The sequence below is a fragment of the Primulina huaijiensis genome, chromosome 13, assembly GCF_012295235.1.
Source record: "Primulina huaijiensis isolate GDHJ02 chromosome 13, ASM1229523v2, whole genome shotgun sequence".
Taxonomy (NCBI): Eukaryota; Viridiplantae; Streptophyta; class Magnoliopsida; order Lamiales; family Gesneriaceae; genus Primulina; species Primulina huaijiensis.
In genome coordinates this window covers 5004388-5021120 of record NC_133318.1, presented here as the reverse complement: position 1 = coordinate 5021120, position 16733 = coordinate 5004388, and the positions used below count along the sequence as shown (strand labels likewise).

Here is a 16733-nt window from a genome sequence, read left to right as displayed (position 1 = left end):
TGAGGGAAGCCACACCATAAACCTCTCAAACTAGAGCATGAATGAAGCTTGGACACCATCAACATATTCTTGAGTGATATTTTTGAGCTAGAAATTCTGTTCATTTTCGAGAGAAACTTCCAGTCCAACGGTTTATTCAAATCTAATCTCCACCGTTCATATTACACTTTCATATGTTTTAAACATCATATCAAAATTTCAGCCTCATCAATACGGTCAAATGTTGTGAAACAATTCGGCAAGAAAATTGCTCGGATTTCAACCGAGTTTAGCTAATTTACGGATTTTCGGACGATAAATTCCAGCTTGTTTCTTCCGTGATTTTGGAGCACCTTTTTTGTAAGTGGGCTTATGTTTTAAAGTATTTAAGTATGTTTTCGAAAAAATCGATCGACATGATATATTCCTTCGGTTTGATATATGAATATTTCGTTTCGATAAATTGTTAAGCATGTTTAAATCAATTTCAAATGCATGTTCCTTTCGTTTCAAAATTATGTTGTTTTCGTTTCATGTTATATTCTAATATATATTCTTAAACATCAATTTGGTGTATTCTAAGAATTATGTTTAAAGGCACTGTTATGATTCAAGTTAGAAATGGTAAAAAGGAAAATTTTCCTAAAACATGATAAGATATGACAAGTTTATGGCCCTGATGCGGTGGGTAATAATAATCGATATATGGCCTCACCCCTTAGAGAAATTACATATAGGGGACTGATCAGTAACACCATGGATAATAAGATGAAATAACAGTGCAATACGAATAATATATGATATGTCTATATGCATATGATAAGTTATGCTCATTGTTAATATCATGTCCTGATTTTGTTATGAATTATTATTGTGTCATTAAATTCATTTAATATTTACATAAATATATATAAGTTATGTCGTGTCTATCATTTTGTCTATTTATTGTTCCGACCTTTGTTGAGACACGGAAATTTTCGAATTGTTAAGATCTATATATGTATATTCTTGTGTTATTGTGATCGATCGTCTCCCATTTGCTGAGTATTTCACAAAATACTCACCCTTACACCTCTCACTCCCAGATAAGAATGAAAAACAAGTTGAAGAAGAAGAGCAAATGCATTACTGGGGATGGTAACAAGGTTTCAGTTGATCAAGACATACTTTGGAATTTGGCTATCTTTTATTTTTACGTTGTTCGCTTCCGCACTCGTTTGTTAAGTTGATTACGTTGTAAAGACAATGTATGTTTTATGAAAAAGACTGGTTTGGTTGTACACTGTACTACGAGGCTTGTTGATTTACGATTGAATAATTGTAAAACAACGCCGGATGTCAACTCACCCAGGTATCGGGACGTGACATTTAAGTGGTATCAGAGCCCTCCAGGTTCATAATCCGGCTGAGAAATTGCCATAGGGAATTTGACAAAGTCAGTTTTTGGCAAGACCGTAGCGACTTCCTACCAATGAACAATATTCATTATTCTTATCGTGACATTTGAAAATCGAAAAATTCTATTGTTGAAGCATCCAAAAATCACGTTTTACCGTTTTTGGTAATAATCGTGAATATCATAACTCCTTATTCTAAGCCTTTCCATTTGTTTCATTTCTGGAAATGGCTCCTCGTACTCGTGCTGAAATACCCAAACGTATGCGTGAACTCGCCCTTAGCGACCACGAAATTGCAATAGCACATCTTAGAGCGCAACTTTACGAGGAACAACAAAAATATCACGATCAATTTTTAGCCAAAGATTTGGTGTATGAAAAATTGAAGAAAGAAAAACAAGAACTAGAAGATATCAAAGATCATCTTCAGGCTGACGTGCAAAGGTTTGCTTATTATCTTAACTCAGAAGAAAAACAGCACGAAATGACCAAGAACAAACTAGAGGCTTCCCAAACAATAGCCCTTGAAATGGATGGATTACGTNCGAGTTTAGCTAATTTACGGATTTTCGGACGATAAATTCCAGCTTGTTTCTTCCGTCATTTTGGAGCATCTTTTCAGTAAGTGGGCTTATGTTTTAAAGTATTTAAGTATGTTTTCGAAAAAATCGATCGACATGATATATTCCTTCGATTTGATATATGAATATTTCGTTTCGATAAATTTTTAAGCATGTTTAAATCAATTTTTAAGCATGTTTAGATGATTGAGTATTTAGTGTCGTGACTATTTGTAATAAGGATTGATAACCCATTTTCTTTCTTTTACTTCTTATCATTGCACTTCTGAAAAATTTGATTTGTATTGCTTTTCCTTTTCATTGGAATCAATAAAAAGTTTATTTGATCTATTCCTTGATTGATATCATATTTGAGATAATCTTCAATATTTTTGTACATAATTATTCAAACCTCTTAGAAATTCTCATGCGTGTAGGAAATGGCAGAGAGACCCCATCGTAGCAACCGCAACCCGCGATATGCCAATCGCAACAATGATTGCAACAACAATAACAACGAAGATACACCACCACCAGGAAGAGTTGGCCTTAGCAGAGAAGATTTAATGGCCATAGCAACTATTGTGGCAACAACACTCCAAGGAATGAGCCATTTAAATACCAACACTAATCAGCCACCACCACCTCCACCACCGAATGGAATCAAACACCATTATGAATCTTTTCGAAGGAATCGAGTTCCAACGTTTGACGGCAACCCTGACCCAGAATTTGGTCAAGGCTGGCTCAAGAATATTAAGACACAACTCCAATTGCTTGAAGTGCCAAATAAACTAAAAGTGACTGTGGTGACACCATTCCTAGAAGAAAAGACGGCTAAATGGTGGGAGACAATCTCAGCAAATATGACAGAAGTCGGACCAATCACATGGCAAAAATTTCGAGAAGCATTCTTGAAACAATACTATCCAGCAGAGTTGAGATTAAAATTGTTGAGTGAATTCGAGAATTTTACTCAAACCCCTGATATGTCTGTTGTGGAGTACACTTCTAAATTCAACTCCCTTGGAACCTATGCTCCTGCCATCATGGCAGATGATATCCTGAAGATGCATCGTTTCAAACGTGGTCTGAACAGCCGTATCCAATCAACTCTGTCAGTTTACCAACTCACAGGTTTTGATGATTTAATGGGAGAAGCCATTAGAGCTGAGACTGATATCAAGCGCCGAGAAGATGAAAATAAAAATAAACGACCTCTCACTGGACAATATTTTCAAGGTAAACAACCAGTTAAAAGGTCAAACCAATCGAGTGGACCATTCAAGGGAACTCCTTCCAATTCAACTACGACATTCTCAAGCATAAAACCGTGTCCATTATGCAACTACCGACACATTGGAGAATGTCGAAGGAACATTGGTGCTTGCTTTAATTGTGGGAAGATGGGACATCGAATTTCTAATTGTCCTGAAGCATTAAAGAAAATGACATGGTCAAACATTAATGCTACCCCCAACAAGCCAAAGGAGAATAAGACCAATGCTCGTATGTTTGCCATAACTCAAGAAGAGGCAGATGATGCAAACGATGTCGTGGCAGGTACCATTATAATCAATAAAATTTCAGCTTATGTGTTGTTTGACTGTGGTGCCACTCATTCATTTATTTCTAAGAGATTCACTAAGAAGTTAGGGCTTATACTAGAGCTACTTGTTGAACCTTTTAGAATTGCTACTCCCACCAGTAAAACAATTGAAACACATAAGATACATCGGAACTGCATAGTATATATCAATGAACACACATTCAACGCTGAATTGATTCAAGTCAACATGGTGGAGTTCGACGTTATTCTAGGAATGGATTGGTTATCCAAGAGTCATGCAATAGTAGATTGTCGGCGTAAGATTATCAAACTTCGAACTCCAAGACAAAAAGAAATCACATACCATGGCAAGGCTAAGAAACGTAAATTCCTCTTTTCTGCATCTCAAACCTGGAAAGCCATGAAGTCTGGAGAAATAGTCTACCTAGCAATGGTAAATGAAGTAAAAGAAGGAGTCGAGCTCAAGATAGAAGATATTCCAGTGGTACAAGAATTTTCTGATGTCTTTCCAGAAGAGCTACCTGGAATGGTCCCGGATAGTGAGATAGAATTCGAGATGAACTTGGTACCAGGTGCGAAACCAATATCAAAGGCACCCTATCGAATGGCTCCAGCAGAACTCATTGAGCTGAAAGAACAACTCCATGAGTTGTTAGACAAGAAACAAATCAGACCAAGTGTCTCTCTTTGGGGAGTTCCAGTCTTATTTGTAAAGAAAAAAGATGGAAGTATGAGATTGTGTATCGATTATAGAGAACTCAACAAGATCACAATCAAAACACAGATATCCTCTTCCAAGGATAGATGATCTTTTCGATCAACTCAAAGGAGCCACAGTATTTTCCAAGCTTGATTTGAGGACAGGATATCATCAACTGAAGGTAAGACCAGAAGACGTTCCAAAGACAGCTTTCAGAACAAGATATAACCATTCTGAGTTTACGGTCATGCCATTTGGATTGCCAAATGCCCCAGCAGCTTTCATGGATCTTATGAACAGAGTATTCAAGCCATTTCTCGACAAATTTGTGGTGGTATTTATCGATGACATTCTCGTATATTCCCCAAGTGAAGAGGATCACAAAGAACATCTTCACCTGACTCTTCAGATGTTAAGAGAAAAAGAGTTATACGCGAAATTCAAGAAATGCGAATTCTGACTAAAAAGTGACTTTCTTAGGCCATATAATTTCAAAAGAAGGAGTATCTGTGGACCCTAAAAAGGTGGAAGCAATCACTGGTTAGCCGAGACCTAAGGCAGTAACTGAAATTCGAAGCTTTCTGGGATTGGCAGGTTACTATCGAAAATTTGTTGAAGGTTTCTCTTCAATAGCTACGCCTCTTACAAAACTCACACAAAAGAACTCAAAATTTAACTGGAGTGAGGAGTGTGAAAAGAGCTTCCAAACGCTCAAGGAAAAGCTTGCATCTACACCAGTACTGGTTCTACCCACTGAGGACAAAAGCTTTACCATTTACAGTGATGCATCAAAAGAGGGTTTAGGATTTGTACTCATGCAAGAAGGAAGAGTAATCGCATATGCATCCAGACAATTGAAGCCGTACGAGAAAAATTATCCTACTCACGATCTCGATCTAGCTGCGGTAGTTTTTACCTTAAAAATTTGGAGGCATTATCTTTACGGCGCCAAATGCGAGATCTTCACAGATCATCAAAGTCTCAAGTATTTGTTCACACAGAAAGCATTGAACATGAGGCAGAGAAGATGGATTGAATTGTTAAAAGATTATGATTTAACAATAAGCTATCACCCGGGCAAGGCAAATAAGGTCGTTGATGCTTTAAGTAGGAAAAACATGGGTAAAGTGATCCTAGCTTCACTTTCTGCACAACCCTGCTTTCAAGAAACAATCAAGTTAAGACATAATCAAGATCCTACTTTGACAAAACTTAAAGAACAAGTCAAAGAAAAGAAGTCACAAGATCTTCATATAGACGAGAAGGGAGTTTTGTGGATGAAAGGACGATTGTGTGTACCAAACATCGAGAATCTTCGACAGGAAGTAATGTCTGAAGCACATAAATCAAAATTTTCGATTCACCTCGGCAGTACAAACATGTACAGAGATTTAAAGAAAAATTTCTGGTGGAGTGGAATGAAGAAGGATGTAGCAGAATATATCTCTAGATGCCAGGTCTATCAACAAGTTAAAGCTGAACATCAACGGCCTGGAGGACTTCTTCAACCCTTGGAAATTACAGAATGGAAATGGGAACATATTTCCATGGATTGTAGTAGGTTTACCAAAGTCTAGGCAAAGTCATAATGGAATATGGGTAATCGTAGATAGACTCACAAAATCTGCACATTTTCTACCTGTCCGCATGAATTATAATCTGGAAAAATTGTCTACCATATACATGGACAATATTGTGCGATTACATGGAGTTCCGGCAAGCATTCTGTCTGATAGAGATCCAAGATTTGTATCTCTGTTCTGGAAAAGTTTTCAACAAGCTATGGGGACTGATTTTACTCTCAGTACAGCTTTTCACCCTCAAACTGATTGCCAAACAGAGAGAACAATACAAACCCTTGAAGATGTGCTACGAGCATGTGTTTTAGAATTCAGTGGTAATTTGAGTGAATATCTACCTTTAATTGAGTTCGCTTACAATAACAGTTATCATAGCAGTATTGGAATGGCTCCATACGAAGCTCTGTACGCCAGAAAATGTCGATCACCTCTATACTGGGATGAGGTAGGAGAGAAATCCATAACTGGACCTGAACTTGTCCAAGAAACCGTGGACAAAGTAACAATCATTAAAGAAAGACTCAAAATTGCTCAAGATCGACAGAAAAGTTGGGCTGATCTAAAGAGAAGACCAGTGGAGTTCACCGTTGGAGAAAAAGCTTACGTAAAAGTTTCTCCCATGAAAGGAATTCTTCGATTCAATAAAGCTGGGAAATTACATCCTCGTTACATAGGACCTTTTGAAATTTTAGAAAGAATCGGAACATTGGCATACAGACTAGCATTGCCACCAGATATGTCAAGAATTCATAATGTAATTCATGTTTCACAATTGAGGAAATACATCCCAGATCCAAGTCATATTCTTGAAACTGGACCGCTCCTGATGGAAAGTAATCTGAATGAAAAACTAATATATGAAGAAGTTCTAATTCGAATTTTGGACACCAAAGAACAAGTATTAAGGCGACGCAACATTTCCTATGTTAAGATACAGTGGTCTAATCATACCGAAAGAGAAGCTACTTGGGAACTAAAAGAGAAGATGTTCGAACAATATCCCAATCTGTTCGAAAATCTAGAAAACTCAAGTTTCAGGGACGAAACTTCCAATAAGGAGGGAGGAATGTAAGAATATGATTTATTATTATTAATTATTAGTATTAGTATTATATTTATTATCTATTATGAAGCTCAAAAAATTGAAAAACATGAGTTCAAAACATTGAAAAACAAGAGTTCAAAACATTGAAAAACAATTGTGCCCAAATTTTTGACTAAAATAATTAAAATATTTTAAAGCATGCATTAAATTATAAGAATTATTCTCCAATCTTACCTATAAATAGATGTTTTGAGAATGAGAGAAGACACAACATAAACCTCTCAAACTAGAGCATGAATGAAGCTTGGACACCATCAACATTTTCTTGAGTGATATTTTCGAGCTAGAAATTCTGTTCATTTTCGAGAGAACCTTCCAGTCCAACGGTTTATTCAAATCTAATCTCCACCGTTCATATTACACTTTCATATGTTTTAAACATCATATCAAAATTTCAGCCTCATCCATATGGTCAAATTTTGTAAACAATTCGGCAAGAAAACTGCTCGGATTTCAACCGAGTTTAGCTAATTTACGGATTTTCGGACGATAAATTCCAGCTTGTTTCTTCCGTCATTTTGGAGCATCTTTTCAGTAAGTGGGCTTATGTTTTAAAGTATTTAAGTATGTTTTCGAAAAAATCGATCGACATGATATATTCCTTCGATTTGATATATGAATATTTCGTTTCGATAAATTTTTAAGCATGTTTAAATCAATTTCAAATGCATGTTCCTTTCGTTTCGAAATTATGTTGTTTTCGTTTCATGTTATATTCTAATATATATTCTTAAACATCAATTTGGTGTATTCTAAGAATTATGTTTAAAGGCACTGTTATGATTCAAGTTAGAAATGGTAAAAAGGAAAATTTTCCTAAAACATGATAAGATAAGACAAGTTTATGGCCCTGATGCGGTGGGTAATAATAACCGATATATGGCCTCACCCCTTAGAGGAATTACATTTAGGGGACTGATCAGTAACACCATGGATAATAAGATGAAATAACAGTGCAATACGAATAATATATGATATGTCTATATGCATATGATAAGTTATGCTCATTGTTAATATCATGTCCTGATTTTGTTATGAATTATTATTGTGACATGAAATTCATTTAATATTTACATAAATATATATAAGTTATGTCGTGTCTATCATTTTGTCTATTTATTGTTCCGACGTTTGTTGAGACACGGAAAATTTCGAATTGTTAAGATCTATATATGTNATGTTCATCATCTTGAGGATGCCATCATTATGGCATTGGAGCCGGAAGTAGAACCGGTAGAAGAACAGATGGAAGATGAAGTACTAGGAGATGACGAGATTTTAGATGATTGAGTATTTAGTGTCGTGACTATTTGTAATAAGGATTGATAACCCATTTTCTTTCTTTTACTTCTTATCATTGCACTTCTGAAAACTTTGATTTGTATTGCTTTTCCTTTTCATTGGAATCAATAAAAAGTTTATTTGATCTATTCCTTGATTGATATCATATTTGAGATAATCTTCAATATTTTTGTACATAATTATTCAAACCTCTTAGAAATTCTCATGCGTGTAGGAAATGGCAGAGAGACCCCATCGTAGCAACCGCAACCCGCGATATGCCAATCGCAACAATGATTGCAACAACAATAACAACGAAGATACACCACCACCAGGAAGAGTTGGCCTTAGCAGAGAAGATTTAATGGCCATAGCAACTATTGTGGCAACAACTCTCCAAGGAATGAGCCATTTAAATACCAACACTAATCAGCCACCACCACCTCCACCACCGAATGGAATCAAACACCATTATGAATCTTTTCGAAGGAATCGAGTTCCAACGTTTGACGGCAACCCTGACCCAGAAGTTGGTCAAGGCTGGCTCAAGAATATTAAGACACAACTCCAATTGCTTGAAGTGCCAAATAAACTAAAAGTGACTGTGGTGACACCATTCCTAGAAGAAAAGGCGGCTAAATGGTGGGAGACAATCTCAGCAAATATGACAGAAGTCGGACCAATCACATGGCAAAAATTTCGAGAAGCATTCTTGAAACAATACTATCCAGCAGAGTTGAGATTAAAATTGTTGAGTGAATTCGAGAATTTTACTCAAACCCCTGATATGTCTGTTGTGGAGTACACTTCTAAATTCAACTCCCTTGGAACCTATGCTCCTGCCATCATGGCAGATGATATCCTGAAGATGCATCGTTTCAAACGTGGTCTGAACAGCCGTATCCAATCAACTCTGGCAGTTTACCAACTCACAGGTTTTGATGATTTAATGGGAGCAGCCATTAGAGCTGAGACTGATATCAAGCGCCGAGAAGATGAAAATAAAAATAAACGACCTCTCACTGGACAATATTTTCAAGGTAAACAACCAGTTAAAAGGTCAAACCAATCGAGTGGACCATTCAAGGGAACTCCTTCCAATTCAACTACGACATTCTCAAGCATAAAACCGTGTCCATTATGCAACTACCGACACATTGGAGAATGTCGAAGGAACATTGGTGCTTGCTTTAATTGTGGGAAGATGGGACATCGAATTTCTAATTGTCCTGAAGCATTAAAGAAAATGACATGGTCAAACATTAATGCTACCCCCAACAAGCCAAAGGAGAATAAGACCAATGCTCGTATGTTTGCCATAACTCAAGAAGAGGCAGATGATGCAAACGATGTCGTGGCAGGTACCATTATAATCAATAAAATTTCAGCTTATGTGTTGTTTGACTGTGGTGCCACTCATTCATTTATTTCTAAGAGATTCACTAAGAAGTTAGGGCTTATACTAGAGATACTTGTTGAACCTTTTAGAATTGCTACTCCCACCAGTAAAACAATTGAAACACATAAGATACATCGGAACTGCATAGTATATATCAATGAACACACATTCAACGCTGAATTGATTCAAGTCAACATGGTGGAGTTCGACGTTATTCTGGGAATGGATTGGTTATCCAAGAGTCATGCAATAGTAGATTGTCGGCGTAAGATTATCAAACTTCGAACTCCAAGCCAAAAAGAAATCACATACCATGGCAAGGCTAAGAAACGTAAATTCCTCTTTTCTGCATCTCAAACCTGGAAAGCCATGAAGTCTGGAGAAATAGTCTACCTAGCAATGGTAAATGAAGTAAAAGAAGGAGTCGAGCTCAAGATAGAAGATATTCCAGTGGTACAAGAATTTTCGGATGTCTTTCCAGAAGAGCTACCTGGAATGGTCCCGGATCGTGAGATAGAATTCGAGATTAACTTGGTACCAGGTGCTAAACCAATATCAAAGGCACCCTATCGAATGGCTCCAGCAGAACTCATTGAGCTGAAAGAACAACTCCATGAGTTGTTAGACAAGAAACAAATCAGACCAAGTGTCTCTCTTTGGGGAGTTCCAGTCTTATTTGTAAAGAAAAAAGATGGAAGTATGAGATTGTGTATCGATTATAGAGAACTCAACAAGATCACAATCAAAACACAGATATCCTCTTCCAAGGATAGATGATCTTTTCGATCAACTCAAAGGAGCCACAGTATTTTCCAAGCTTGATTTGAGGACAGGATATCATCAACTGAAGGTAAAACCAGAAGACGTTCCAAAGACAGCTTTCAGAACAAGATATAACCATTATGAGTTTACGGTAATGCCATTTGGATTGACAAATGCTCCAGCAGCTTTCATGGATCTTATGAACAGAGTATTCAAGCCATTTCTCGACAAATTTGTGGTGGTATTTATCGATGACATTCTCGTATATTCCCCAAGTGAAGAGGATCACAAAGAACATCTTCACCTGACTCTTCAGATGTTAAGAGAAAAAGAGTTATACGCGAAATTCAAGAAATGCGAATTCTGGCTAAAAAGTGACTTTCTTAGGCCATATAATTTCAAAAGAAGGAGTATCTGTGGACCCTAAAAAGGTGGAAGCAATCACTGGTTAGCCGAGACCTAAGGCAGTAACTGAAATTCGAAGCTTTCTGGGATTGGCAGGTTACTATCGAAAATTTGTTGAAGGTTTCTCTTCAATAGCTACGCCTCTTACAAAACTCACACAAAAGAACTCAAAATTTAACTGGAGTGAGGAGTGTGAAAAGAGCTTCCAAACGCTCAAGGAAAAGCTTGCATCTACACCAGTACTGGTTCTACCCACTGAGGACAAAAGCTTTACCATTTACAGTGATGCATCAAAAGAGGGTTTAGGATTTGTACTCATGCAAGAAGGAAGAGTAATCGCATATGCATCCAGACAATTGAAGCCGTACGAGAAAAATTATCCTACTCACGACCTCGAACTAGCTGCGGTAGTTTTTACCTTAAAAATTTGGAGGCATTATCTTTACGGCGCCAAATGCGAGATCTTCACAGATCATCAAAGTCTCAAGTATTTGTTCACACAGAAAGAATTGAACATGAGGCAGAGAAGATGGATTGAATTGTTAAAAGATTATGATTTAACAATAAGCTATCACCCGGGCAAGGCAAATAAGGTAGTTGATGCTTTAAGTAGGAAAAACATGGGTAAAGTGATCCTAGCTTCACTTTCTGCACAACCCTGCTTTCAAGAAACAATCAAGTTAAGACATAATCAAGATCCTACTTTGACAAAACTTAAAGAACAAGTCAAAGAAAAGAAGTCACAAGATCTTCATATAGACGAGAAGGGAGTTTTGTGGATGAAAGGACGATTGTGTGTACCAAACATCGAGAATCTTCGACAGGAAGTAATGTCTGAAGCACATAAATCAAAATTTTCGATTCACCTCGGCAGTACAAAAATGTACAGAGATTTAAAGAAAAATTTCTGGTGGAGTGGAATGAAGAAGGATGTAGCAGAATATATCTCTAGATGCCAGGTCTATCAACAAGTTAAAGCTGAACATCAACGGCCTGGAGGACTTCTTCAACCCTTGGAAATTACAGAATGGAAATGGGAACATATTTCCATGGATTGTAGTAGGTTTACCAAAGTCTAGGCAAAGTCATAATGGAATATGGGTAATCGTAGATAGACTCACAAAATCTGCACATTTTCTACCTGTCCGCATGAATTATAATCTGGAAAAATTGTCTACCATATACATGGACAATATTGTGCGATTACATGGAGTTCCGGCAAGCATTCTGTCTGATAGAGATCCAAGATTTGTATCTCTGTTCTGGAAAAGTTTTCAACAAGCTATGGGGACTGAGGTTACTCTCAGTACAGCTTTTCACCCTCAAACTGATTGCCAAACAGAGAGAACAATACAAACCCTTGAAGATGTGCTACGAGCATGTGTTTTAGAATTCAGTGGTAATTTGAGTGAATATCTACCTTTAATTGAGTTCGCTTACAATAACAGTTATCATAGCAGTATTGGAATGGCTCCATACGAAGCTCTGTACGCCAGAAAATGTCGATCACCTCTATACTGGGATGAGGTAGGAGAGAAATCCATAACTGGACCTGAACTTGTCCAAGAAACCGTGGACAAAGTAACAATCATTAAAGAAAGACTCAAAATTGCTCAAGATCGACAGAAAAGTTGGGCTGATCTAAAGAGGAGACCAGTGGAGTTCACCGTTGGAGAAAAAGCTTACGTAAAAGTTTCTCCCATGAAAGGAATTCTTCGATTCAATAAAGCTGGGAAATTACATCCTCGTTACATAGGACCTTTTGAAATTTTAGAAAGAATCGGAACATTGGCATACAGACTAGCATTGCCACCAGATATGTCAAGAATTCATAATGTATTTCATGTTTCACAATTGAGGAAATACATCCCAGATCCAAGTCATGTTCTTGAAACTGGACCGCTCCTGATGGAAAGTAATCTGAATGAAAAACTAATATATGAAGAAGTTCTAATTCGAATTTTGGACACCAAAGAACAAGTATTAAGGCGACGCAACATTTCCTATGTTAAGATACAGTGGTCTAATCATACCGAAAGAGAAGCTACTTGGGAACTAAAAGAGAAGATGTTCGAACAATATCCCAATCTGTTCGAAAATCTAGAAAACTCAAGTTTCAGGGACGAAACTTCCAATAAGGAGGGAGGAATGTAAGAATATGATTTATTATTATTAATTATTAGTATTAGTATTATATTTATTATCTATTATGGAGCTCAAAACATTGAAAAACATGAGTTCAAAACATTGAAAAACAAGAGTTCAAAACATTGAAAAACAATTGTGCCCAAATTTTTGACTAAAATAATTAAAATATTTTAAAGCATGCATTAAATTATAAGAATTATTCTCCAATCTTACCTATAAATAGATGTTTTGAGAATGAGAGAAGACACAACATAAACCTCTCAAACTAGAGCATGAATGAAGCTTGGACACCATCAACATTTTCTTGAGTGATATTTTCGAGCTAGAAATTCTGTTCATTTTCGAGAGAACCTTCCAGTCCAACGGTTTATTCAAATCTAATCTCCACCGTTCATATTACACTTTCATATGTTTTAAACATCATATCAAAATTTCAGCCTCATCCATATGGTCAAATTTTGTAAACAATTCGGCAAGAAAACTGCTCGGATTTCAACCGAGTTTAGCTAATTTACGGATTTTCGGACGATAAATTCCAGCTTGTTTCTTCCGTCATTTTGGAGCATCTTTTCAGTAAGTGGGCTTATGTTTTAAAGTATTTAAGTATGTTTTCGAAAAAATCGATCGACATGATATATTCCTTCGATTTGATATATGAATATTTCGTTTCGATAAATTTTTAAGCATGTTTAAATCAATTTCAAATGCATGTTCCTTTCGTTTCGAAATTATGTTGTTTTCGTTTCATGTTATATTCTAATATATATTCTTAAACATCAATTTGGTGTATTCTAAGAATTATGTTTAAAGGCACTGTTATGATTCAAGTTAGAAATGGTAAAAAGGAAAATTTTCCTAAAACATGATAAGATAAGACAAGTTTATGGCCCTGATGCGGTGGGTAATAATAACCGATATATGGCCTCACCCCTTAGAGGAATTACAGGAATTACATATAGGGGACTGATCAGTAACACCATGGATAATAAGATGAAATAACAGTGCAATACGAATAATATATGATATGTCTATATGCATATGATAAGTTATGCTCATTGTTAATATCATGTCCTGATTTTGTTATGAATTATTATTGTGACATGAAATTCATTTAATATTTACATAAATATATATAAGTTATGTCGTGTCTATCATTTTGTCTATTTATTGTTCCGACGTTTGTTGAGACACGGAAAATTTCGAATTGTTAAGATCTATATATGTATATTCTTGTGTTATTGTGATCGATCGTCCCCCACTTGCTGAGTATTTCACAAAATACTCACCCTTACACCTCTCACTCCCAGATAAGAATGAAAAACAAGTTGAAGAAGAAGAGCAAATGCATTTCTGGGAATGGTAACAAGGTTTCAGTTGATCAAGACATACTTTGGAATTTGACTATCTTTTATTTTTACGTTGTTCACTTCCGCACTCGTTTGTTACGTTGATTACGTTGTAAAGACAATGTATGTTTTATGAAAAAGACTGGTTTGGTTGTACACTGTACTACGAGGCTTGTTGATTTACGATTGAATAATTGTAAAACAACGCCGGATGTCAACTCACCCCGGTATCGGGACGTGACAGTATGCGCAAAAATTAACCGTAAATCTGGGGCGTAAAGATTTGAGAAGGTGGTTGTCTTAATTTGGGTGAGAAATTAAAATGAGGTGTAGTAGTTTAATTTGGAAGGAAAATTGACTAAGAAGCAGAATAATGCTTAATTGAATTTGTAATATATTTTTTCTACAAAATAGAGTAATGTTATATGTATTATCAAATTTGTACAACAATTTTTACAACATAAAAAAATCACTACAAAAATTTTATTTATCAAAATCTCACGATAAATTCAATACAAAATCTCATGAGATAATAGAAAAATCTGACGATATAAAAGCAAAATCTCACCATATAATTATTATAAATATCTTCGTACGATATATTGATTGTACTTTTAGCATTAATCGAAAAAATATATGAGAAATATTTATAAAATTTAATTTAAAGGCTTCATTACGGATCAAAATAAGTTACTCTTGGAAATTTAATTGTAATTAATAAAAAAAAATGTATAGATTATTTAATTGCTTGCATTTAATTCTTATGCTTATTTGGACTATTGTATCTTCAATGGCTGCCCATATTTTATTCTTTTTTGTTCACTTATTGAAAGGACGTATAAATATTATAAATTTAAGTATAATTTTTTACTTCAGATAAATAGAATATGAACGTCCATAACATCATTGTTGAACGAATTATGGCAAAATAGATATTATAAATTTTAGTATAATTTTTTACTTCAGATAAATAGAATATGGACGTCGATAATATTACTGTTGAACGAATTATGGAAAAATATATTGGAAATATATAAATAAAAATTGTATTTTTGATATATATATTTTTAAAATTTTAGTTTGATTATTATATGTTAAATTTTATTCTTAATATGTTAACTTTATTTTGTTTCCAAAGTTAGTCATCAACTTAGTTGCAAGGGTGACCAGATCAAGACTCATGTGTTTTGTTTTTGTTCTTTTTTTAATAGATCAAGACTCATGTGTTGGTGATAGTTAGATTAGATAAAAAAAATTCCACCCTCATTATACTGAAAAACAATTAGTATTTTTTTCCTGACGTGACATTGATGTGGAGTCGACATGACGTTGATAAGTGCAATGCTAAATCCACATTCTCGATAAAAAATACTAGAATTGCAAAAAAAAAAAAACTTAAAAGATTTAGAATCAAGATTGAAATTCGACAACATAAAAGACAATTGTTATAAATATGAACAAATTTGCAATTTTCCAAAATATAATGTAACAAATATAGAGAGAATTTAGAATGAGATTTCTTGGAAATTCAATGGTAATGGCTTAAACTAAGGGGTTTTTTTTTTAAAATAATATATTTTTTTAAACTTATGTATTAAAATATTGCAGAATTGGGAGAATTGTAAAAATATTACAATCTGTAATTTGAACCCCCGGATTCAGAGTTTTTTATAAAAAAAAATTGTGTGTCAAATGAATCCGTGACACTGTCCCGGATTCAAAATCCGGGACATCCGTGACACTGTCCCGGATTCAAAATCCGGGACAGACTGTCACGTATTCAAATGAATCCGGGACCTCCCAAGCCTCTTTTCCTCCCTATAAATTGCACCGAGTATTTGATATTGTTTCATCGATCTTCGGCGCAAATATTATTTCATAAAAATTCTTCGGCGCAAATATTTTTCAGCAAAATCCTTCGGCGCAAATATTCGACATTCTCCTACGCAAATTTTTGTTTTCTTCGCTCCGTGGTTTTTTTGGTAGTTATAATTTTTAGAATCCGTGACTCTCTTCCATTTATAAATTGCGTCGATCGTATGATTATTAGAATTTCTAATTTGATTTGAGGAAATTCTGTCGAATATCAGAATTTTAGAGATTTGCGTCGAGCCTCAGTAATTCAGAAGTTGATTTGGGAGAATCGTGTTGAGTATTAGAATTTGGGAGAATTGCGCCGAGTCTCAGTCGAGTCTCTATTATTTATTTTTATATTGAATTTTTTTTGTATAATATTTCAGATAATGTTTGTAATTTATTGCAGATATTAAACATTGTTCGCTGATTCATTTACAAATTCCGTACAACCACATTTGAAAAGGTAATTTCAATAATTTCTTATATTTTAGTTGTATTATTTATGTTTTATTAATGTAATTATAATTTTTTTTCGGTTGCATTTTAATATTATGTATATTTTTGTTATATTTTGTATTATTAATATTATTATATTATAAAATTACTAATACGATTACTAATAATAAATATAAATTGTTGATGTT

The 16733-nt window shown here is 35.0% G+C and overlaps 2 protein-coding genes across 2 annotated transcripts; both read left to right on the top strand.

The window, feature by feature from the left end:
- The first annotated feature begins 2376 nt into the window (after window positions 1-2376).
- Window positions 2377-5783, top strand: LOC140991150 (uncharacterized). The gene is made up of 3 exons (XM_073461108.1): window positions 2377-4078; window positions 4687-4746; window positions 4801-5783. The coding sequence occupies exons 1-3, from the start codon at window positions 2377-2379 to the stop codon at window positions 5781-5783; spliced, it is 2745 nt and encodes a 914-aa protein (XP_073317209.1).
- Window positions 5784-5889: 106 nt separating this feature from the next.
- Window positions 5890-16516, top strand: LOC140991149 (uncharacterized). The gene is made up of 6 exons (XM_073461107.1): window positions 5890-6684; window positions 8408-10112; window positions 10721-10780; window positions 10835-11565; window positions 11678-12718; window positions 16496-16516. The coding sequence occupies exons 1-6, from the start codon at window positions 5890-5892 to the stop codon at window positions 16514-16516; spliced, it is 4353 nt and encodes a 1450-aa protein (XP_073317208.1).
- The last annotated feature ends 217 nt before the right edge of the window (window positions 16517-16733 follow it).

Excerpts from the sequence above, each read along its gene's own strand:
- LOC140991149 (XM_073461107.1), top strand. The coding sequence starts at position 5,890 with ATGGACAATATTGTGCGATTACATGGAGTTCCGGCAAGCATTCTGTCT. Across the intron at positions 10,113-10,720 it reads CGAGATTAACTTGGTACCAG|GCCATATAATTTCAAAAGAA; the intron begins GTGCTAAACCAA and ends TGACTTTCTTAG. Across the intron at positions 10,781-10,834 it reads AAAGGTGGAAGCAATCACTG|GTTACTATCGAAAATTTGTT; the intron begins GTTAGCCGAGAC and ends TGGGATTGGCAG.
- LOC140991150 (XM_073461108.1), top strand. The coding sequence starts at position 2,377 with ATGGCAGAGAGACCCCATCGTAGCAACCGCAACCCGCGATATGCCAAT. Across the intron at positions 4,079-4,686 it reads CGAGATGAACTTGGTACCAG|GCCATATAATTTCAAAAGAA; the intron begins GTGCGAAACCAA and ends TGACTTTCTTAG. Across the intron at positions 4,747-4,800 it reads AAAGGTGGAAGCAATCACTG|GTTACTATCGAAAATTTGTT; the intron begins GTTAGCCGAGAC and ends TGGGATTGGCAG.